At 33.4% G+C, this 24,130-nt stretch overlaps 2 protein-coding genes across 2 annotated transcripts; one reads left to right on the top strand and one right to left on the bottom strand.

The window, feature by feature from the left end:
* Positions 1 to 12,707: 12,707 nt before the first annotated feature.
* Positions 12,708 to 15,504, top strand: LOC145600910 (cytochrome P450 98A2-like). Its single transcript, XM_081656776.1, has 3 exons — positions 12,708 to 13,294; positions 14,178 to 14,593; positions 14,819 to 15,504. Exons 1-3 carry the CDS (start codon positions 12,814 to 12,816, stop codon positions 15,464 to 15,466), a joined length of 1,545 nt encoding a protein of 514 aa, XP_081512902.1. The 5' UTR covers positions 12,708 to 12,813; the 3' UTR covers positions 15,467 to 15,504.
* A 2,762-nt stretch (positions 15,505 to 18,266) lies between these two features.
* On the bottom strand, positions 18,267 to 22,939 carry LOC145600761 (tryptophan aminotransferase-related protein 1-like). The gene is made up of 6 exons (XM_081656629.1): positions 22,824 to 22,939; positions 21,721 to 22,054; positions 20,229 to 20,273; positions 19,582 to 19,865; positions 18,588 to 18,928; positions 18,267 to 18,466 (listed from the first exon to the last, which is right to left on the bottom strand). Exons 1-6 carry the CDS (start codon positions 22,937 to 22,939, stop codon positions 18,267 to 18,269), a joined length of 1,320 nt encoding a protein of 439 aa, XP_081512755.1.
* Between the last annotated feature and the right edge of the window lie 1,191 nt (positions 22,940 to 24,130).

The following is a 24,130-nucleotide window of genomic DNA, read 5'->3' as shown; positions in this document are numbered from 1 at the left end:
GTTCAGCTCCAATCAGTTCAGTTCAGTTCAGTTCAGCTCAATTTTGTAAATGTGAACAGGCCCTAAGTATGTCATTTGAGAGCAAAAGCTTGTTATCCAATAATTAAGCATAATACTCGTATCATTAATATGATTATCATGAAATAGTCAACTGATCATTATTTAATAATGCAAAAACATTGTCAATGGAATTATCATAATTATTGAATAATTAAAAAATATAATCTATCAAGTCAAATTCCTTTATACTTTGATTCATATAATATAAAAACTCATTGTGTAATTAATTTGATACTCCGTATAAGTAAAAATTCAATCAGTTTTAGCTCATAAAGATTAGTTGTAAACTTGTACCCATATAATCAAAAAAAAAATTTGTCAAACAACCAATTCACATAAAAAAAATAATAAAATAAATAAATAAATAATAAATAAATTTGATGCATGGTTGAAACTTTAGCATAAGTCTCCTTATATTTAACACTAAAGTTTCCACTTTTAATTTGAAAGGAGATTTAATGAGAGATTTGAACATGCGACCTTTCTTAGCTTGTTCGTCACGTTAGGTTTGATATTATGTCAAATGAAAAGTGTGTCAACTAACGGTTTTGATGATTGAAATGTGATAATTTTGTCAAAATCTAATTTAGGGCATGTTCTCTTACGTTGAAATTCAGTTCAGTTCGGTTCAACTGAGTTCAGTTCAGTTCAGTTCAGCTCAATTCAGTTCAGTTCAATTCAGCTCCTAATTTCCTTCTCTTATAAAATATTCATTTCAGTTCAGTTCAGTTCAGTTCAGTTCAGTTCAGTTTAGTTTAGCTGAGTTCAGTTCAGTTCAGTTCAGCTGAGTTCAGTTCAGTTCAGCTCAGTTCAGCTGAGTTCAGTCAATGAGATTATTTCTACATAACCAAGATAAAAAGTATTCTGTACTAGTAAATTAGTAAATTTCATCTTTAACTATATATATACATATAATCCTAATTTTGTTAGTTTTATTCCTTTTATAATAAAATTTTTATTATTTCTTACCCCTAATACATGGTTCATATAAAATTATATAATAATACCATTGTACCTAAATAACTTTCTCTCTTCTACCTAAGAGGATAAGGGAAAAAAAAGAGGGTGCCCATTTTCCATTGACTACTTCATTTTATATGAATTTTAAGGCCCTATTTTCCTCACCTTTAAACATACTCCGAAGTAAAACTAATTTCTACTCTATGAAAAATAATTTAAATTTAGTAAAAGCAGTAACGTTAAAGAAAAAGCATAACAGATAATCAATAAAATTAATTTCAATTGTAAAATTAATTTATGTTTATTATAAATAAGTTAAATGATTTCTAGAAAAATTGCTTAAATATAAATTAATTTATGATTTGCATCGGTTTAAAAACTTATTCCCACCATACTGTCCACATAGGGTTAGGAAAAGTTTCGTTAATTTTTAGTTTTTTTAAAAAAAAATAATTATTTTTTTATTTTTATTCTGGTTCAACAAATAACCGCTAACAATGATAACGGTTTTATACATCAAAATCGCAAAATTAGTTGAATGATTTGTAACTTCAAAAATAAAGATGTGAAAACGGCCTAATCATAGAAAAGTATGTAATCAACAAATACTAGCTTGATAAAAGAATATATCAGTAATCGTAGAAGAAAAATATAAGAAAACATTTTTGTAAATCAGCTGAAGGGAATTTTGCGTTTCAGAAACAATGTTCTGCTTTGACAAATAGAAAAAATAAATACTTCGTATAAATTAAAGAAGACAATTTTTTAGGTTTAAATCTCAATAAAATTCGATTGTGATGAATTGTAATTAATTCAAGCAAGTTCAAAACAATTGTAGAGAATAGAGTCTAAGAACTTTTTCTTGCAATAATCAAATATGATCTAGATAATATACTTGTAGGAATTTAATAATCAATCATATGTGCATATAAACGCGAAAATGCAGAAGTGCTCACTGCATGTGCACTTCATGTGATAGCATATCTTCACTTATTCTATAGCTGGTCAACCATCTTTATTACCAAGTAATTATTTCAATTATTTTCTTTGAATACGGTTATTATTGTTTTTTTTATCATTTATTTTTGTAAAAAAAAGGAATACAGATATGATTATTGTTATATAAAAAATAACACTTCTTTTGATGAAAACAATTTATATACGTAGTAAAATTTGTATTTTTACTACCCCTCCGTTCTTAATTGTTTGCCCTATTGAAAAATTATGGGTCAAACTTTTAAACTTTGATTATGAATTCTCGTTAATCTATAAGTGATAATATAATGTGACATCTTGATAGAATCGTCTCATTGTATAGTTTAACAATATTAAATTTTTATAACTTTTACGCGTATCGAAATGGAGATATATACGTTTGAAGACGCGTCATGAAGACCGTGAAAAGTCAAATGGCATAAAAAATAGGAATATTTGTCTAAAAGGTAATTATATGTTTACTTTTTTGTGAAAAAGGACCTTATATGTTCAAAGTGGTGAAAAAGGTTCTTATAAGTTACTTTTGTTGTGAGGAGGAACCTGACATAAGAATATGACCGTTGACTTCACTTTTTCGGCATTGACCATCATGTGACATGCACGTGATGTTTAAAAAATGTCTTTTCCTTCTATTTTTCCCATAATTTTGGGGAAAGAGAAGGAATGTTGAGAGAAAATTTAGGGAGAAAGAGAGAGAATGTGAAAACGTGGGGAAAAAAATGAACAAAAGGGCCTTTTTAAAACATTATGTGCCACGTGCGTGATGTTCAACACCGGAAAAGTAAAGTCAATGGTCATATACCGATGTCAAGGTCCCTCCACACAACAAAAGTGACTTATAAGTACCTTTTTCACTACTTTAAACATATAAGGTCATTCTTCGCAAAAAAGTGAACGTATAAGTACCTTTCTAACAAATTTTCCTAAAAATTAAGGAACAGAGTGAGTATAGTTGTAGTTTAGTAGATACATATATCCATTATTTAAGTTTAATTAGCTTTTTCCTTTTAGACAACAAATTAGAAGTACATATGACGTTTCAAAAAAAAAAAAAAAAAAAAAAAAAAAAAGAAAAGAACACACAACAGAAAAAAAAAAATAAGCAAGTGAAATCGAGGAGTACACGTATATGTTGGATCATCGCCATCTATGCTAATTGCTTAGTGTGTTGTCGTCAAAAATTTGTAGACAGATGTTTTACAATTTGCAGCATATGCTTTGGGAGTTAAATGCGTGGATGGTTCCCTCGATCTATTTCGGTTCAATTATTATCACTTCCTCCATTTTTTTAGTTGCTAATATCCAAACAGGAAAATGTAGCAACTAGAGTAGGAAAATTTAGCAATTAAAATAGTCACTTTATTAGGATTTAATTATTTTTAGAGTTCTCTCTATTTGTGGTTAATATTTTTAGGAAAATTATAAATGAATTCTTTAATATTGCATATTAGGCGTTCATTATTCGAATTAAAACCAAAATTTAATCTAATTCAACCCATTTAGAATTTTAAATCATTTTTTGTTTTTTAATTTGGATTTTTGAATTGACCAGGTTTGAAACCGAAATATAAAATCGTGTATATTAAAATATAAATTTAATTACAGTATGTAAAATTGTGTTTATAATTCCATTAATATTAATCATATAAAACTATGTTTTCAAGGCTTGTATTAATCATGTAAAATTATGTTTTCAAGAACTTGTATAAGATTAAAGGTTTGAACCAATGTTGTTTATAATTGCCTTAGGCTCTACAAATTTGTGACATTCTCTCAAAAAAAAAATAAATAAATAAAATTGTGACATACTTTTATTAGAATTTTCGGATCGGATCCAATTAGCAAGATGCATTTTGTAAATGCTTTTTAAGTTTGTATTCTCGTGAATATTATTTTATATTACTAACAAAATTGAGTCTAATAATTTCAATTAGTCTAAGGTGCACCCTTATGCACCTTAGATAGGTGCAACAACGTAAAAAAAATCAACACTATGCTCTACAAAATGAATATTTAGTAAACAAATATGAACATTTAGTAACAAAATATGAACATGAAAAAAATATGAACATTTAATAATAAAAAATGAACACGTAAAAAAAATGAACATTTAATACTTATATGCATATGTTTCATAATCATATTATTTTTTATTTCTTTAAATTTTTATGTTCATAATTAAATGCATTATATTCATAATAATATTTTATATGTACATATATAATTTCAAATATTCATAATGTAAATGTGTAGTGTTGTTCATGAAATATTAATTAAATCTGTTTATGCATATGTTGTCTTTCTTAAATGTTTATGTTCATATTTTTTTACGTATATGTTCACCTTTTGAATGCTTATATTCACTTTAAGAAAACCAATGCTTACTTTCATATTTTGAAATGTTAAGTTCACTTTCTGAAATGCATAAGTTCATATTTTTTATGCCTATGTTCACTTTATGAAAAGCTAATGTTCACATCTAAGGGAACCTATGCATATGTTCATATTTTGCATGATTATGTTCATTGGTTAAAAAAAATGCACAAAATCAGATAAAATTCAATTTGTTAGAATTAAGAAAATCATAAACTACCTCCGTTAACATTTAGTTGCAACTTTGTAATATTTTATGTCTCTCAAATAATACCCTAAAGTTGCAACTAAATGTTAACGAAGGTAGTATAACCTAGTCAATCGAAGTTAATCACAAAGTCACCACATAAGAAATCGAAAATCACACATTTTTATGCCTAAGTTCACTTTCTGAAAAGCTAATGTTCATATTTTTTATACCTATGTTCGCTTTTCGAAAAGTTAATATTCATATTGTACTGTTGTTACACCTATTTCTAGGTGCAGGATTGTGCACCTAAGAATATGCGTAATAATTTGAACAAATAGCCCATAGTCCGGCCAACCTGAAGTAATGTTGGGCTTGCCGCATGTTTTATACGTGTATCTTAACGATGAAATTCTGCAAATAAATAAAGCATGCCGAAGTTAGTATGCATGAATGTAACCTCATAACAATCTTTGGGGAAAATCATAACATTTGAATTCAGTTAATAAAATGTAATACTTCTCTCTCTCTCTCTCTCTCTCTCTCTTCTCTCTTTTTGTTTTTTTTTTTTTTTTAGGGAAAATGCAGAAGTACTTTATTTGTCGGAAATTAATATGTATATTTAATTTTTTTTTTTTTTTTTTTTTTTTTTTTTTTTTTTTTTTTTTAAAGAAAGATGGGGAGTATTATTAACAAAAAATCAAATTACGTTAATTCCGCAAGTGTTGAGACTCCTTTATGTATATTTAAATATTTAATAATTTATTATTACGATTAATTTTTTAGTTATATTTTTCTACACACTTTAGGCCTGTTCTCTTCAGCTTAAGTTCAATTTAGTTCAGTTCACTTCAGTTCCTAATTTCTTCCTCTCATAAAATATTCAGTTAAGTTCAATTCCTAATTTCTTCCTCTCATAAAATATTCAGTTTAGTTCAGTTCCTAATTTCTTCCTCTCATAAAATATTCAGTTCAGTTCATTTCAGCTCAGCTCATTTTAGTATATCAGAACAAGCCCTAGCTTCTACATTTGAATTTCAATTACCATAATCGAGTATGATTTATCACCATCCCTATTTCTAACAAGTCGATCGTTTCCACCTCTATAGCCAACCAGTTTGTTGCATGATTTTTTATTCGAAAATTATAAACCACTTTGACAGGAATGACAACCCAATCTTAATTGGGTATTATTGTCAACTTTATTGATAGGTGTGTGTCGCGTACCTAACAAAAATAACCTAACAAGACCACTACTATGTAGACGAGCAAGTAAGGGTCGGATCCCAAGAGACTATGGTTCAACTAATTAATTAGACTCAAGTAACTACTAAGCAAGTAAGAAAATCAAATAAGTGAGAATTAATAACGTAACTAATTAACAAGGAAGAACGATTAAACTAAATAATATGATAGATCAAATACTAAAACATCCAAGATCAAGCATCACCACGAATACAAATAATGCAATAGTCATTCTACCCCTAACATATAATTCAATTGATTAATGAGGAAAAATAATCCCTGAATAATACCAATGGTGTCTCCCGAGTTATCAATGGCTTCCTTAATCACAATCAAGCCTACTTCCGTGGAATCATGTAAACTAAAGACCTTAAGCACATTACTCTAACTTTCTAATTATCCATTCAACTACTCCCATGATGAACTTCAAACCCTTAATTGATTTATTCAAACCCATCAAAATCGAACTCCCATTGTGATTAAAATAATGGATTAATAACAATACTAATTATCCCTAATCTAGTATTGGCATGAGCACAATCAATTAAGCATATCAATTGCAATTATCATTAGAGAATTTAAAGAATTAAATCATGCATTAATCATATATTCGGGTTCTGCTAGATCTTGGAATAAAGAAACTACTCACACATATTAGCGATAGCAAAAACAATAATATTCAATGGAGAAAACATGATTAATAAGCAATTAAAAGTAAAAGAAGAAATAAAGATGAATTCCAATTACTTGAATGAAGAAAAGTACCAATTGTTGATGAACAAAGATCAAAACTTGAAAGTGCAAAATAATCTAAATCTAGAGAGAATATTAGGGTTCTAATGAGAGTTTAAAAGCTGCCAAAATAATAACTAAGTAAGTTTTAGTCGGGTTTTACAAAGGGTAATTAAGGAAAACGGGGTCTTTGACACATTGCCCGGGCTGAGCGGGCAATGCTGCCCGATCGGGCGCGCGAAGCAACTCGTTTTTGCGCTTCTTCATATGGCCTCTATTGTGCAGTTCTTTGTCTGCCCGGTCTGCCAGGGCAATGCTGCCCGGTCCGGGGGGACGAAAGCTAACTCTTCATACTTCCATCTCTTGTGACTTCTCTTCTTTCCTTCTTTGTCTGCCCGGTCTGCCAATGCAATGTTGCCCTCCAGGGCGGACACGGGTAAAGTTCTCTCCATCTAAATAAGCTCTCATGACTATCCAAAAAAAGTCCAAATCATCCAAAAATCTTCATGTGCCTATAAAATCAATTAAATAGACCAAGCCACACTAGAGAAGAGAATATTAGCGAGAAGTAGCTCCGTAGAGCTCAAAAACCATACGAAAATAGCTATAAAATGAGGGTAAAATATGGCGTATAGCGTGTACATCATTTATTTACAAAAATAACTAATTAAGCCCAGCTAATTGGACAGTGGCCTGACATTATTTGAGACACAGATTTCTGTAAACAACCGAGACCACTGAAGCTTGACAATAATATTAGTGTATGCTAATTGCTAAAGGCCCAAAGATTTGGAGCACTAGCTAGTCCGCCTAGTCTATTATGGACTATGGTTAGTTACCATGTTAATATCTAGTGCGTATTCTTCTAAATAACTACTATGTGTAACGCACACGATGCGAATGACATAGCTAACTATGTCCAGACACTTTTTATTTATTATAGCCTTATATCACAAATGTAATTGATAGCAACAAAGGTGGGATACTGTAGACACCTAAAAATGTCTCCCCAAAACCAAACCCGATGATGAACACCTTTCATCATCGTTATTGGTCGGGTTGAGTATTTAATCTTTGGAGTGCTTAAATCCATGTTTCTACCCAATACATTTCATAAACCAATCCATTTCCTAGCTCATTTCCCTAAACCATAACTTACTTTCCACTTTCCACTTTCCATATCCACATTACAAAACCGAGCTGAACTGATTTCATGGCTATATAATTTTGATCCAATTATTATTTGGTTGTATAGGCCTTTCAATAAGCTTTCCAACCATATATCATAAGCCCAATTCCGAGCTATAACGAAAAAGATATGAGCAAAACACTAAACTCGGCCCAAAACCGACACCCTTCTACTAAAATGGTCATATCTTAAAATGTATAAATCATTTTGAACTGATTCTAATTGGGTTGGAAAGTATAATTGATAAGATTTCCAATGATATATTATATGCCTTATTCCAAGTTACGGATCAAAAGTTATGATGATTTTAAAAAGGGGTAAAAAACTGGAATCACCGCGCACAGTGCAAAAGCACCGTGTCACGGGAACTTTCCCCGTCTGACGGTGCTTTCTCCCGTCTGACGGTGCCTGGTACCGTGACACGGTACTGTGCATCGTGTCGCGGTGCCATTTTTGAAGCTTTTTTGCGTCAAATTCCACCGTGGCACGGTACCTGTTGCCGTGACACGGTACCAGCTGCCGTGACACGGTATTTCCCACCGTGTCACGGTGCTGTTTCCGTGTAAATTCCACGTCTCCCATACCATGACACGGTAGATACTGCCGTGTCACGGTACCTGTGCCGTGTAACGGAATCTTCTCGTGTCTTTTCCGCGTAAACCCTTCACGCGTTTTTACTCCCGTAGGTCAAATATTTCCCGCGTCACTCTAAATTTCCCCGCGTCACACTAATTTTCCCCGTGACACGGTATAACATGCCGTGTCGCGGTAGCCTTTTTTTAGGATTTTTATCTTTTTAGGGTTCCGTGTGTTCCATCTGCTCATTTTCCCTATAAATAGAACCCCCCTTTCTGCAGTTTGGGGCATCAAATCCTTCTCTCTTCCTCTCTTTTCCACCAAATATCATTCTCTCTCACCTTACACCTAAAATCATTCTCTTCTCCCTCTTTAACCTAATTTCTAGCTTTCTTATTCTTCCATAATAATTCCCCTAAGCACTCCAAGGAGTCCATATAATACCCGAAATTCTATACTAAAACCAAGGCGTGAAAGGTATAATTAACTGAGGGTTTGGACCAAATCAACTCTACTTTTATTTAATTTAATTATTTCAATTTGATTTATTTTTATTGAAGTTACCAACAATTTATTCATGATGTAGCAATTTTAAGGAACGCGCGAAATGTGAGTAATTAATTAATTTAATTACTTATATTATTTTATATTGCTAATATCATGATTATTATTATTATTATTTGATTTGACTAACGCTATTATTGTTGAATTGCTTCCAATATTAATGTTTATTGTTCTATATTTATTGATCACCATATTGCATATTAAAGGGAATATGTAATTGAATATCACGCCTAATAAGATAATTTGGACAACCGGTTTAGGTTCCTTTAATCTTGTTATTTAATAAAGTGATCACTGATATATTAGAATTATATGTTGCATTAATATTCAACCAATTTAGCATAATAATAGTTTGGAGTAAATTGAATATTTTATTTGCATGCCTTTGAGATCACAGGAATACGTTTCATAATAAGAATCGAGTAGAGGCCAATACGGGCGAATGTGACTCCATGACTCACTTCGTACCATCATCCCCAATCCTCCTTTCGTGGTTCCGAACCATATGGAGTTAGTAATCTCATGGATTATGAATGGGGTGTAACCTTCACGGTTCAATCGTTGTTGCCTATCGTTGTCCCTTTTCGTGGTTGCCTTATAAATTTATAATGATCTGTGAACGGTTTACAAGTTCCTTAAAAACTTGTTGGCGGCTCCCTACTTTCCTTGTCCCTAATTGTTGTCCCTAATCATAATATCAATTCCCACTTCCTAAGAGTGCCAAGCATATTCACAACATGCTTTTACGTAGGCGCACTTCGAGCGACGCCTACAGATACTCTAATCTTTTCTCCCATTCTTCCAAGCATCTAATTCGTAAAACTACATCAAAACAATCATGAATATCAAATTAAGCGTAAAGCTAAACTTTGAACGTAGTACTCCTTATCTTTTTTTTTTTTAAAAAAAATAAAAAAAAAAAATAAAGGAAATTTTGACAATTACCACTTTCTGTTATGTCCATTTTAGCAATTACCACCTTCTATTTTTCTTTTTGAAAATTACCACCTTCTATTTTTAAAAACATCAAAAGTTACCACTTTCTTGCCTCCCAACTACCACGTGACATCATTTTGGGCTTATTCTTTCCCTTTCCTCCCTATTTCTCTCCCATTTCTCTTCCATAACTCGATTCTTACCTTCTCATTCACGTATTTTCCCCCAAAAATTCAGAAACTCTTCAATTCACTCCTCCAAATCAAAATTTCCAAAAATAAAAGTACAGAGTAACATTTAATACTTCGTACATGTAGTGCTGTAGTCTATATTAGTGATGGGGATATATAGTATGTTTTTTTTTTTTTTTTTTTTTTTTTTTATATTTTTTGAGCATTTATAATTTTTGTTAATTCCCCAAAACACACGGCATCGTAACAGAGCCATGCATCCAGCCAACCATTTGTGATGACAGTATAGTCTCGATCTCTTAGTATCAGCGTGCCCGACTAACATTATACTGATCTTAACCGATCGTTTTTCATATCTAGCTGCATTAATTTGGACAGTAGACATATAAATTATATCAAATTTATGTATAGCTTTTATATTCTATACATACATCTTTGATAATAAATCTTTTTGGCCTTACAGAATAGTATATTTACTCGTAGAAATATCAATGGTCATAGTTAGACATTGACAAGTGTGAATGTCAAATGTTACATGGATGAAATACTTCTATAACGAATCTGATGATATATGTATATTAGTCAGATCAATTACCTAAAAAGGAAAATGTCCTTGCTGAGTACTTTCCATGGATCCAACGATTATTATCGCCGCTTAACAAAGTAAAAATTACTGAAACTACGAAGCTTAGAGATCGAAGGGACCAATTAATTAGAGATATGATTAAGGAACAAGCTCAAGCTTATGATTCTAAGAACATGAGTGGTTCAATTGCAAAGCATCACTTTGTTGAAGCCTCAATTGCCTAAAAAGGACGAGTATGATCTTACCGAATACAATATATTATGGCTTGGTTAGGTATGTATATATGTTTGTTATACTCGTACTATAAATTAGATATACAAATCAGAATTCTTGTAAGTACCAACTTACAAATTCAGACAATAATTAAATGGGGTACTCTTCTATCTAGTATTAACACTTTAATCCATCTCGAGGACCCAGTCCACAATAAACTTACTGTGGATCCAAAGACTCACATGCCAAAACCACCAAGCAAAAGTGATAGTCACGTGATTTTACTCGATCCACAATAATATTAATGTGGACCGGGTTTATTATAGTCTTTTATTTCGCACATGATCTATCTCTCCTTCGATGTGGACTTATATTTGGCCTACATTTACGAGTAGTATTTGGTTTTAGCTAACAATACATTTATACATGTAGGGGCTATATTCGATCCTTTGTCGAAAGAAGTGGTTGAAAATCTTGAAATGAACGGATCCTAGTTTTGCCACAAATTTTAGTATAAGCCATTCATTCATTTGAGATTTATTGCTGTAATAATTGTGAGTGGATGGATCCAACTTATTTAATTAATAGAAATGAATTCTTAGTATTTTACTCCATATGATTTAGATTATATACTTCATATAATCGTATTTCCCATTATTTAGGTTATAGATTTATAGTACTCTACTTCCTCCAATTTTAAAACACGTTATTTGTAAATTAGACAAAGTGTTGCAATTTTTATAAAACTAATTTACAAAAGAAGCATATATAATACTTCATATTTTCCAATTCCCATGATTTAGACTAGCTATATATTGTATTTCTCATGATTACTAGCTGAGTAGCTGTATTTTGTACTTCCCATGATTTAGACATTATTCTTTGTATTTGAGTATTTTCCATTCTGTAAGTATAATTAAGTCGCCGTAACATCATGTCTCTCCACAGTTTGTGCAAGATACTATCATACTGTAAATTGTATAGTTTTGTTTTTTGTTTTAATAATAATATGTTAGGAACTTACGATACCTTTGCAATGGCTACATAAAAATTGTAGTCATTGTGATACGATGAGATTCATTTTATGAACTCTAAGCTTGTTTAATTTGGATGGACCAAAACTTATCCTACTTGCTGCGGGAGCAAGTAGGTGCACAAGTCATTGTCTTCTTAACTTCATCCTAGATTAAACGTTAAGATGACATCACTTCCGAGAGTGATGATTAGCTCAAGTGGGTTTTTTTTTTTTTTTTTTCAGTTTCAGAATTGAAAATATAACTCTGAATACGACCAAGTAAATAGTAATGACAGGAATACAAGACTTTGTTGTCCCATTTAACTTGCCTCAATTATCTTCCTATAAGTTAATTTTTTCACTTAACTATTTTTTTTTTTTTTTTTTTCAGGATCTCACATTCATACACGCACATGCATTTCAATTTACTTATTCACTTACACAAAATCTTGGATAAATGACTAGTCCATATGAAACTAAGTAAATATGGTGACCTCCGTAGTAAAAACCGGAATACACTTCTTTTGTATTGTTTGTTTTATCATTAGTAAGGTTCACTCTGGCTCCATAAATGAATTTGTCAAGTAGCTACTAAGTACCACTGGCATGTTTTTATCCACAACAATAATATATATATATATATATATATATATATATATATATATATATATATATATATATATATATATATATATATATATATATACATCATCCATTTTACATCATTCATTTTTACAAAAACACATTCGTTTCAATATTATTAAAATAAAAATAAAAAACTTTTGGTTGAATTGAGTAACACGACTTTTTTTTTTTGTTTTGGACAATGAGTGACACGGACTTAAGAGGGTAGGTAGTTACTACTTATTAGTTGCTCCTACTCAATACACTATAAAAAGTTAACCTACAATTTATTTTCTCAAAAAAAAGCCATACCTTATCTATTCTATCCCTTTACACAAACTCTTCATTTTTTGCACCCTAAAAAATATGGGACTCCTCTTAGTACCACTCTTTATCATCTTACTCGTCCTAGCATACAACCTCTTCCAACGGTTTAGGTTCAAACTACCACCCGGTCCGAAACCTTTACCGGTTGTCGGTAATTTATACGATATTAAACCCGTCCGGTTTAGGTGCTTCCACGAGTGGGCCCAAACTTACGGCCCAATAATCTCCTTCAAACTTGGGCCTGAAATAAACGTCGTCGTTTCGAATGCTGAGCTTGCTAAGCAAGTGCTAAAAGAGCATGATCAAAATTTGGCTGATAGACATAGAAAACCATCAGCCAGATTTACAAAAGATGGTAAAGACCTAATTTGGGCCGATTATGGGCCTCATTATGTTAAGGTTAGAAAAGTTAGTAATTTGGCTTTGTTTACTCCCAAAAAGCTTGAGGCACTTAGGCCCATTAGAGAGGATGAAGCCACTGCTATGATTGAATCACTCTTCAATGATTGTACTAACCCTGGTAAGTTTTTTGCTTCAAATTATTTCATGTAGAACAATTATTTTGGAATTTTGTATTTTATGATTATTGCATTATTATTTTAAATCAAACAAGTAAATGTACATTGATTGATATTCATATAGCATTATAGGTTATAGCTTATCAAACTTGGCCTAACTTGATTTGGCAAAGTTTTGTCATTTGAGATACTCTCATTGTTGTTTTACATGTTTCATTTCGATTTTTGCACTAATTGCATGTCTTAGTTTGGCCATAATGTTCTATCATCTTAAAATATGGTTTAGTTGGTTAACGCTTCCCTCTTGAGTCTAGGGAAGTGACAGTTAGTGGGCCCCACTGGCAGTTTCCGTCACCGGAGTCAGGGAGGAGGTGGGAAAACTGATGTTTAATTTTTTTATGAGGTGGTAAAGTAAATCTTTTTTTTTTTGGAGGTGGTAAATTCGACAAAGTCGTTATTGGAAGGTGGTAAAAATCAAAATTTCCATATTTTAATTTAAACTTTTTTATGTCAAGATTGTACATGAAATCTAGACCCAAGTTTGACCCACCCAAACCATAGCCCACTTAAAGTCTGTTCTGTCAGCTTCCTTTCACTTATTTTTCAGGTCTAATAGAATTCAAATAAGTTCATTTAGGTTTAGATTAGTTCAATTAATTTCAGTTAAGTTTGGAAAAGAGATAAGTTTAGGAAAAATAAATACTAATAAGGGTTATCCAAGTATAAATTATAACTGAAATAAATATTAATAGGTTTAGTTAAGTATAAATAAGTTTAGATAACTGAGATAAGTCTTTTAATACTTTGCTTTTTTAATTACACATTACTAATGGTAAGGTTGGATATCCTAATGACCTAATTTATTCATAACTCCTGTTGATGCAGAAAACAAGGGAAAACCCTTGAACATAAGGGGGTACGCAGGAGTAATGTCATTCAACAACATCACAAGGTTAACCTTTGGAAAGAGGTTTATAAACCCCAAAGGTGAATTAGACCCCGTAGGAAAAGAATTGAAGGGCGTATTATCTGGTCGAAAGACGAAAATTAACAACGCAAGCATCTTGATCGAGCACCTTCCATGGCTCCAATGGTTATTATCGCCTCTTGATAAAAAAGATAGAGAAGAGGCTGCAATGCTCAATGCTCGTTTAGACCAATTTATTAGAGAAATTATTGAAGAACATGCTAAAGCCAAGTCCATAAATATTAGTGGTGCAAAACAACATTTTGTTGATGCTTTGCTCAATTTGAAAGATGAATATGATCTTTCCGAAGACACTATGTTTGGTCTTCTTTGGGTACGTTTTAACTTAAACACTACTCATTTGTTAAATGAAATTTCGACTTGCTTGTGCATATTATGTTTTATTTTTTCATATCTCATTTATAGAAAATTTGAGGTATGACAAAAATAAAAACCAAGTTATAAGACTTATAACAAGTCAAGATTGAACTATTTTTAAAGTCACAAAGTTATTGTACACTCGTCTTATTTAAAAGTTTTTGTTGTTGATTTGGTGCAGGATATGATTGTTGCTGGTGTGGATACCGTTGCTATTTCTGTTGAGTGGGCTTTAGCGGAGATGATACGAAATCCAAGAGTACAAAAGAAAGCCCAAGAAGAATTGGACCAAGTTCTTGGGTCTGAACGAATCATGACCGAAGAAGACTTTTCAAACCTACCATACTTAAAAGCCATAGTCAAGGAGTCATTTAGGCTTCACCCTCCAACCCCTTTAATGTTACCCCATAAGGCTAGAACCCATGTCAAGATTGGCGGGTACGATATCCCCAAGGGCTCCATTGTTCACGTAAACGCTTGGGCCTTGGGTCGTGACCCTAATGTTTGGGGTGATGATGTAAACGAGTTTCGACCGGAACGATTTTTTAAAGAGGATATTGATATGAAAGGTCATGATTTTCGATTACTACCTTTTGGGGCGGGTAGACGGATATGCCCCGGTGCACAAGTGGGCATAAACTTGGTTACATCAACCTTGGGTCATCTTTTGCACCATTTTGAATGGAAGCCACCAAATGGTGTTAAGGTTGAAGAGATTGACATGAGGGAGAGTCCAGGAATTGTTACTTACATGAAAACTCCATTACAAGCAGTTATAAATCCAAGGTTACCTGCAAGCTTGTATAAGCGTGTACCGGTCGATTTGTAATCATTTTAAAGACATTTTGATTATTATTTTTAAGTACGTATTGATGATTTAATAGGGGGGGGGGGGGGGGGGGGGGGGGGTGGGGGCGTGTGTGTGTGTGTATTTCCAACTAGTTAATCTTTACTCCAATTTTACAAGTCACAACAGAGGAGTTTGTTCAATGCTACAATTTTACAATATAGTGTTGTCTTTTACTACAATAACAAGGTTCATTACTCTGTTAATTTCAAAATAAATCTTGACTAATGTTGGTGCTTTATGTACTACCTCCGTTTATTATTATGTGCAACTTTTGCTATTTTTATCCGCTTGCTATTATGTGCAACTAAGAAATTTATTTCCTCTTTTAGTAAAAAAAAAACCTAGTCAAATGTCAATTCTACCCTCATTTAAAAAATTAAAACACAACTTACTACCTATAATCAAATTTAATTAATCACTAATTCTCACCCAATTTTCACCCTAACTGTTAAATTTCGAAACAATGGGAAATGGGCCTGGGCAACCCGAACAAGGAGGAGGAGAGTTAGGTCCACAAACAAGGCTTTGGAGTTTCCATACTAAAACCAATTGGCAATAGTAGGAGGTACTCCTCTACCTTATAAAGTGAAACCATCTCTCCTCTTTCTCCAATGTGGGACACTCATAAGTGGGCTACAATGGGTTTCAATACTAACCAACCCAATCTAATTCATCAACTCTTCCTCTTCAATTCAAGAAACCCATCTTCATCTTTATCTTCATCTACTTCCCCCATATTTTCTCTCTCCTCTTTCAATCTCATTAACCCTTGAATTTTTATAGATCTGCTTTCTCTCTCTTCAACTTCAAGAATTTTGTAGGATTTCGGGGATTTTAGGGTGGTTTTTGTCAGATTTTGTCGGGTTTTCGCAGTGGAATTTCATCGGCAATTTCATGAGCATGATGGTTTCGTGGGGTTGGCAGCAGTGATGGTGAAGTGGGGGTTCATTTTCATGGGTTTTCTTGGATTTTGTGGGTTTTGTTTTTCGTGGGGTGGGATTTCGTCGAGGTGGTGCTGGTGGGTTTCGTACTTTCGTGGGGTTGCTAGTGGTGGTGGTTTCGTGGGGTTGGTAGTGGTGGTGGTTTTGTGGGGTTGGTAGTGGTGGTGGTTTCGTGGGGGTAGTAGAATCGGTGGTGAAGCCGTTGGCGAAGGCGGCAGCGGTGTTGATGAAGGCGGCGGCGGTGTTGGCGAAGGCGGAGGTGGTGTTGGCTGGTCTTGGTGGTGACAGTGGGTGGTTGATTAAATATCCCTACATTCTCTCTCCAACTTAATTACATACCTCTAAAATACATTAATCACTATTATCAAGTATTGCATTGATTTCTGTGTCGAGCCCCAAAGTTGCACTTAATAATAAACGGAGGAAGTATAAGATTATACATAGTCATTGAATAGTTTCTGAACATCTTTTTTAAATTTATGATTTATAACTATTGATAAATGATAATTAGAGATAAATAGTCAAAGTTTCACGTTAACAAATATGCCAATTTAAATAGAGCCCTTATTTTGAAACAAAGGGACTAATTTTTATTGAGGAATATAGAATATAATATGGTGTCAACTTTATCACGGAATACAATTGAAAACCTTGTTGACTTTTATTAGAGAAAATTCAAGTTTATACCCAAGATAAACATAAATTGTTTATCCAGGCCTATATTTGGAATTTCATGTTACAAAAGCAGGGTCAAACTTGGAAAGTAATATTATGGTCGTATATGCACTAACAGCCGTTACTTACGCGAACTAACCATGGTTTAACATTTTGGAACTCTACCCTTAGCTAACTCAATCATATTTTTCAAAAAAAAAAAAAAAAAAAAAAAACTCAATCATATTTTTCAAATTGCAACCCTTCTTCAACCTCAGATTGCAAGGGCGGAGATGGTAAGTATCAGATTTTGATTAAAAACATTCGTCGTTGTCGTCTGGAAGTGTTGAATAATATTGATGTTAATGTTAAGGAAATTTGTAATTGACGAGGTGTTCTTGCATCTATTTTGTTCGATTTGATAAGAATTGAATAAATTTGGTAAAATCTAAAGCCGTATCTCATTATGTTCGTATTGAGTATATGAATGTTCTGTTTTGATGAAATTCAATCGACATACACTTTCTCTCATCCAAAAATGGCGGATGAATCCACCGCTCCGACGGCGGCGCCTCCCTTGCTGGCCAAACGGTAAACGTCAGAGTTCGCACGGGGAGAATGCAAGGCTGCAAAACCTTCGCTTTCCTCAAGATCACGGATGGTTCTTGCTCTGTTAATCTTCAAGTTATGGTTGATGCTTCTGTCTATGATTTGACATTTTGACCCGACTTATTCATACCCGTGCCCGCTCCAGAAAAAAAACCCCTTTCACCGGATAACCGACCTCCATGTGGTAAATCATTCATAAAATCAACTAAATTATGCGCCCTATTTTCACAATTAGCCTTTCCTTATCTCTAATTTTGTTGTACAATTTAAATTAAACAAAAAAAAATATAGAAAACCCACTCCCACCAGAAATAAGAAAGAGAAATGGATTGAAGAGAACACATGAAGACAAAATTTTAACTATGGTTAGTTTTAGCAAACGGAAACTAATAGCATTATCTGATGCATGGGGCCCACAGTTAGTGCTTTTCACTCAACTTTTTCAGTGAAATTAATATTTTATTCTTCTTTCTTGGGATATCTTGCATTCGTTAATCCCGGAGATAAATGGGGACTTGCTCCTTTTATTATCGTAAGACAATCACCATATACTTTAAGAGACGGAGTGAGTACTACTACATTATGCGTTCATACTTAAGGGCTGAGAGTCTTTCTATGAAGAGGTTAAAACTGTGATCACCCCCCATCATGCTAACTCTAATATATCTTCCTGAGACACCGAAACCAAACCGTGAGCCATTCCTTGATCGGATCCTTACTTTTTGCGTTAGTATTTCAGCATCTTCACCCGTTTTACACTCCAACCAAGCAAAGGCTCGCTGCACATATATACACAAGTAAAAAATGTTGAAATTACGAATTATATTTTATGTTTTTAAGCAACTCATTATTATTTGATCATTAGGTCAAGACCTCATCAATAAAGCAAGTCGTACCTGGAGTGGGGTGAGTGAGCTTTCCGAAGAAGTTGCAGAATCCTGGAGAAAAGTTAGGGAGGCTAATGATTCTAGTGTGCAGGATGGCGGCTCTTAGCTTCTCCCAACGTTGGGCCAAGGTGCGGTGGCCATAATGAAATAGCCCTTCAACTTCGAACAAATTAGGCTCTATAGTAGGAGGCTTTTCATGCTCATAGTACGTAGCATATTCATATCTATCAGCAACGAAATGAAGAAGCTTTGTTACTCTAAGTTGCCCTTCATGACAACTTCCAATGCTCATCAACAATATTTGTTTTTTCATCTTTTTAGCAATCTCTTGATCCTTTACAATGGCCCACCTTTTCAATACAAAATAATACTTATCATCACAATAATATCTTATTGGCAATGTCAATTTATTTTTATGAGATTATACATGTAAATCAATGTCAATACAGGGAATTTCCCATCAAGAAATTACTTATTACATTAGTATTATTATTCAACAAATAATAGTACGTGCATTGATATTGTATTCTGTAAGTATATATATAGTAATATGACTGAGATTACAAGAATTTATGCCTAGTCCAAAAATAAATGTTAATCCAGATTATGCTTATTAATGTCCTACAAATCAGCAATAAAATGAGGTATACTTTAGATTTTTAGGTGCATAGAACATTGATAATGAACATTTTTTAAACGGGATACTTAAGATTTTTTGAAACGGATGAAGTATTTTCAAATGAAAGGATAAGAGATTGGTGGAGCTTAAATTACCCTATGCGTGATCCAGCATGGCCGGTAGTCTTAGACAAAGTAAAGAGCATAACATCATAGTCAGCAGGAGAAGTGATGGGTGTATAGTGTGGCCAGTAGTAAGCAAGATCATATATTAGCATGCCTTCTTCCCTATTCACCACCGGTTTTCGAGTTCGACCATCGGGATTATTTGGAGATGTCACCACTTCAATGTATGGCCATAAGAGATTGGTGGAGCTTAAATTACCCTATGCGTGATCCAGCATGGCCGGTAGTCTTAGACAAAGTAAAGAGCATAACATCATAGTCAGCAGGAGAAGTGATGGGTGTATAGTGTGGCCAGTAGTAAGCAAGATCATATATTAGCATGCCTTCTTCCCTATTCACCACCGGTTTTCGAGTTCGACCATCGGGATTATTTGGAGATGTCACCACTTCAATGTATGGACCCGTTTCCTCTTTGAAGGTGTTGGCATCTCCTTGCCATTTGTAAAGCTCGGACCTCTCTTGCTCCATTGCCTCTTTGTAAAACTGTGCCAAAAAAGCCTTGGAAATGTTAAAATTACACCTTTAGTCATTTCAAAATTCTTTTGAGTTGGTTAAGGACGTTGGCACAAGTTAATACATAAATTAATTAAAGTCATATAAAGAAAGTTAAATTAATTTCACGCTGAGTATAAGGAAATGAGGCCCAAGGTGCATCCACACTTCGTGATAAAAGTATAAAACATATTCATGTGCCTCATCAACCAGTAGTCTAAGATTTTGGTTGGATCAGTCCTTTTAACAGTTTATTACATTCATTCATGTAAAATTAAATGGATTTTTGGTGACTGGAAATTATATTCAATGATCAATTTTTTTAAATAAAAGTGTTGAATAATAAAAAATTACTGAGTAATAGGGCTCAGCACAAACAACGGGTATGTGCTTATTGCACTACAAGAATAAGTGCGTTTACCGATGGAAAATACCAATGGCCATAAAAAACCATCGGTAAAAAAAAAATTACCGATGGTTTTATCAAGCCATCGGTATAAAAATAAATACCGATGGTCTAGCCATCGACATATTTTTACCAATGGCTTTCTTCCACCGGTAAATTCTTTATTTTTGAAGAGAATATTTACTTATTTTACCGATGGCTTTTAGCCATCGGTAAAATAAATATACCGATAGTGTAAAGCCATCGTTAATTTACCGATGCCTTTTAGCCATCGGTGATTACTTTTTTTTAAAAAAAAAAAAACCCTCACAAACCCTAGCCCACCCCTTTACTTTCTTTTTTCCTCTTTCTCTCTCCAATTCTAGAGAGTCCCAGATCATTTTCGCCTCTCTCCTTCTCTTTCTCTCTCCTCTCCTCTCATGTCTTCTCTTCTTCTCGCTCTTCCCAATCTCCTCTTTCTTTCTACTCTCTTCTTCTCCTCCTCGATCTCTTGGGTCTGCTCTCACTCTTCCCTCTTCTCTTTGTCGCCGTCTCTATCTCCTCACACCATCTCCTTTTTCGCGATGTTGCGGCGGTGTTGTAGTGGTAGTTGGTTTTTTTGGTCAAATTTGACCATAAAAACTCCAGATCTGGAGTTTTTGTGGTCAAATTTGACCTTTTAAACCTTAAGTATGTGACAAAAGTTGAAGGTATGTTCGGTTTTGTTTGATTTCGTGAGTTTTTAAGTTGATTCTGTTTTTTTTGAGTTGATTTCATTGTTGGTTGTTGATTTTTCGTGGTTATCTTTGCTTTAAAGTTTATTTCGGCAATGTTGTGTTGATTTTGGTTTTTTAAATGGGTTGATTTCATGTTTTTCGTCTTTTTGGGGTTGAATTTTGTTTTTTGGTTGATTTTCGATGTTATCTTTGTTGTTTTTCGTATTTTTGGTTGATTTTCAGGGTCATTTCATTTGATTTTTTATTGTTGATTTCGGGTTGATTTTTGTGGATTTATTTTGTACTGTTTCGGGTGGTGGTTAGTGGTGTTAAGTGGTTGAAGAGGGTGGAGGTAGGTGGATTGGGGTTGCGGTGGTGGCATGGTGGGTGGTTGTGGGTAGATGGCAGTAGGAGGTGTGAGTGGGGTATGGGGCAGGGGCAGGGGGTGGGTGGGTAGGGGGTTTAATTTTTTTTTTATTTTTTTGTAAAAAAATTACCGATGGTCAAAGCCATCGGTAATCGAAAAATGCCGATGGCTTTTGACCATCGGAATAAAAAAGCCGATGGCTATTGCTATCGGTATTTAAAAAGGTAGCGATGGTTTGTAGCCATCGGTAAAACCATCGGTATTAAGTTTACCGATGGCTTTTCCATCGGTGTTTTCGATTTTTCCGACGTATTATTATCCGATGGTTTTTTACCGATGGCAGCCATCGGTAAATGAAATACCGATGGTTTTTTACACTTTTACCGATGGATTTTTGCCATCGGAAAATGGCTCATTTCTAGTAGTGTTGTTACAAGTAGTACTCTCTTTGACAGTAAAAGCCAAGGCACGAAGTGCAGCAATAAACAACTGAGATGATCCTGTTCCTCCGATTATGTACCGGCCATCGGTCACCGCATTTCCAACCACACGATGTATCCTCCGAACTGCATCAATGAACTCCGGCATTTGGTAGATAAAGTCAGGCTCTTTAGGGTTCACCAAGTAGCTAATCATGTCGGAAGCTTTTATAGTCAGCGAGCATTCGTTATCAATGTTCTTCCAGTATGGGTAGAACATCATGGGATCACCACTGCATAAATGAAATGATGAATAACATTAGATAATTCATCTATGTGGTATAGTAGAGTAGTTGCCAACATTAAACCCAAAGCAGGCAAAAATTGCTTGTGCAAATGCGCAACTCAACCTTCATTAATCATTACACCACCCCACCAAACCCCGAATAAATACAAGTTAATATCCTATATTAATACCCCACCCAGGATCTAATCTGGTCATTTCTATTTATATGTGAGCTGGTAGCGGGTTTTTATAATGTTTAATTAGGAGTTAAATTCAAATAATTAGTTAGTCAGATATGTCTAGCTAGCTTGGTGGATCATCAAATCAAGGATCGCGTTTATTAATTACTACCGTACATTTAAGGTGTGTTAGTTGCATTCACCCGATTTTTACTTATGAACTTATCAAAACTTATTCTTACTCACTTATTAATTATAAAGTGAACATGGCTAGTCCAAATTAGCCTTTATTATCACAGTGTTTTTAAACTTATTTTTCCCAAAACATATTTTATTATAACTTATTAATCTTTAGCTGAACTAATTCTTTCTGATACGAGTAAAAAAGTGTCGGGTGTAGTGAACAAGGCCTTTCGGCTTTAGCTAGGAAGAAATTCAATTTCAAATAGGCCAGGTAAGTGCTTGATCAACTACATGACATGCTACGTTACTAATTTACTATGTATATAGAGAACTTTGAAATGGTAATAAAAATAAACATACAAGCAAGCAATTTATCGTCATCGTCCACCAAACAAAAAACAATAACAAACTTACTGATCAAGGTTGATAACATCACCGTCGTCCAAATTATGAGTACCGTTGTTACTGTCATCAATGGTGACATTTTCTTGCTTTGTTTCATGCAATACTACTACTTCTTTTGACTCCATGGTAGATCCTACGTTACATGCAGTCTGTCAAATATAGCTCTACCAATGTTTTAAGTGACGAGTGCTATTTATAAGCCTATGTATCCAAATTTGTTCGTTAAAAAAATATATATTTGTATTTATGTATGGATGTAGTTTGACGAAAGCAATATTATATTGGCCGTGAGATGGTTATAGAATTTTGTCTTCTAACTAATATAGTTTCGCAACATTGGTGAACTTATTCACGAACAAATTTTTGCCCGCTCACATGGGAAAATATACCATAAAATCAAAGAGAAATACAACGAACTAAAGAAAGATCGGATTCACATTTTAGATTCAAAAACTAGCTAAGAAAATGTAATAGCTACCAAACATTTAGTCATTTACCTAACTTTCTGGCTATGCCAAATTTTTGTCGGAAATATAAAATTAAATTAGATAACCTAGCCACCTGGCTTTCAATTTTTATTTTTTTACTAGTAATTACATTCATTTTTTTGGTGAACACATATATTTTAAAACTTTTTTTTTTTTTTTTTTTTTTGACGAGATATATTTTAAAACTTGGAAACATCAAACATGAGTTGTAAGCTTGTAACCTCAGTTTTTATTAATTACTCCGCACTAAATTATGTCATATATTATAACAAATAAAATAGAAAAGGATTAATTGCATTACAAATATGCACTAGTGTATAAAATGTTCATCATGTATGCATGCAATAATTATGAGCATAGCCCTGGTCCAAATATAAGTTTTATATCACCAAGAGGTTGTTAGCATAGTCTTACCCACTTAGTCGTTGTATTGGTGTGACTCAATATTTTACCTATTTAAATAACTTAATAGGCTAAAAACGACTTGTTTATTTTATTTTACTTTATTTTGTGTAGGGGTTTTAACTCGAACTTTATAATTCAATTGTGCCAAAACTCAACAATAATATTGGGTAAACTTGTTATAATTTATGCTACATTATTATGTAGCTAGGTTCATTCAAACATGAAATATGTATGCTTTACAAGAATATTACAGGGTTACACTACAAGAAAAATGATCAAAGAGGGCGATATGAATTGATCAAGCTGGGCGAGTTTGATTTTGCCTTGTTAGTTTCTATCAAGGAGGGCTTGTTCTGTCAAGGTTGCAGTTAGGGGATCAAGGCAATGTGCTGATGTTTTGGGGATGGAGGACACCCAAAGGCT

The sequence above is a fragment of the Chenopodium album genome, chromosome 21, assembly GCF_948465745.1.
Source record: "Chenopodium album chromosome 21, dcCheAlbu1.1, whole genome shotgun sequence".
Taxonomy (NCBI): Eukaryota; Viridiplantae; Streptophyta; class Magnoliopsida; order Caryophyllales; family Amaranthaceae; genus Chenopodium; species Chenopodium album.
Note: the sequence above shows the minus strand (reverse complement) of the source record. Positions and strands in the feature narration are given on the sequence as shown.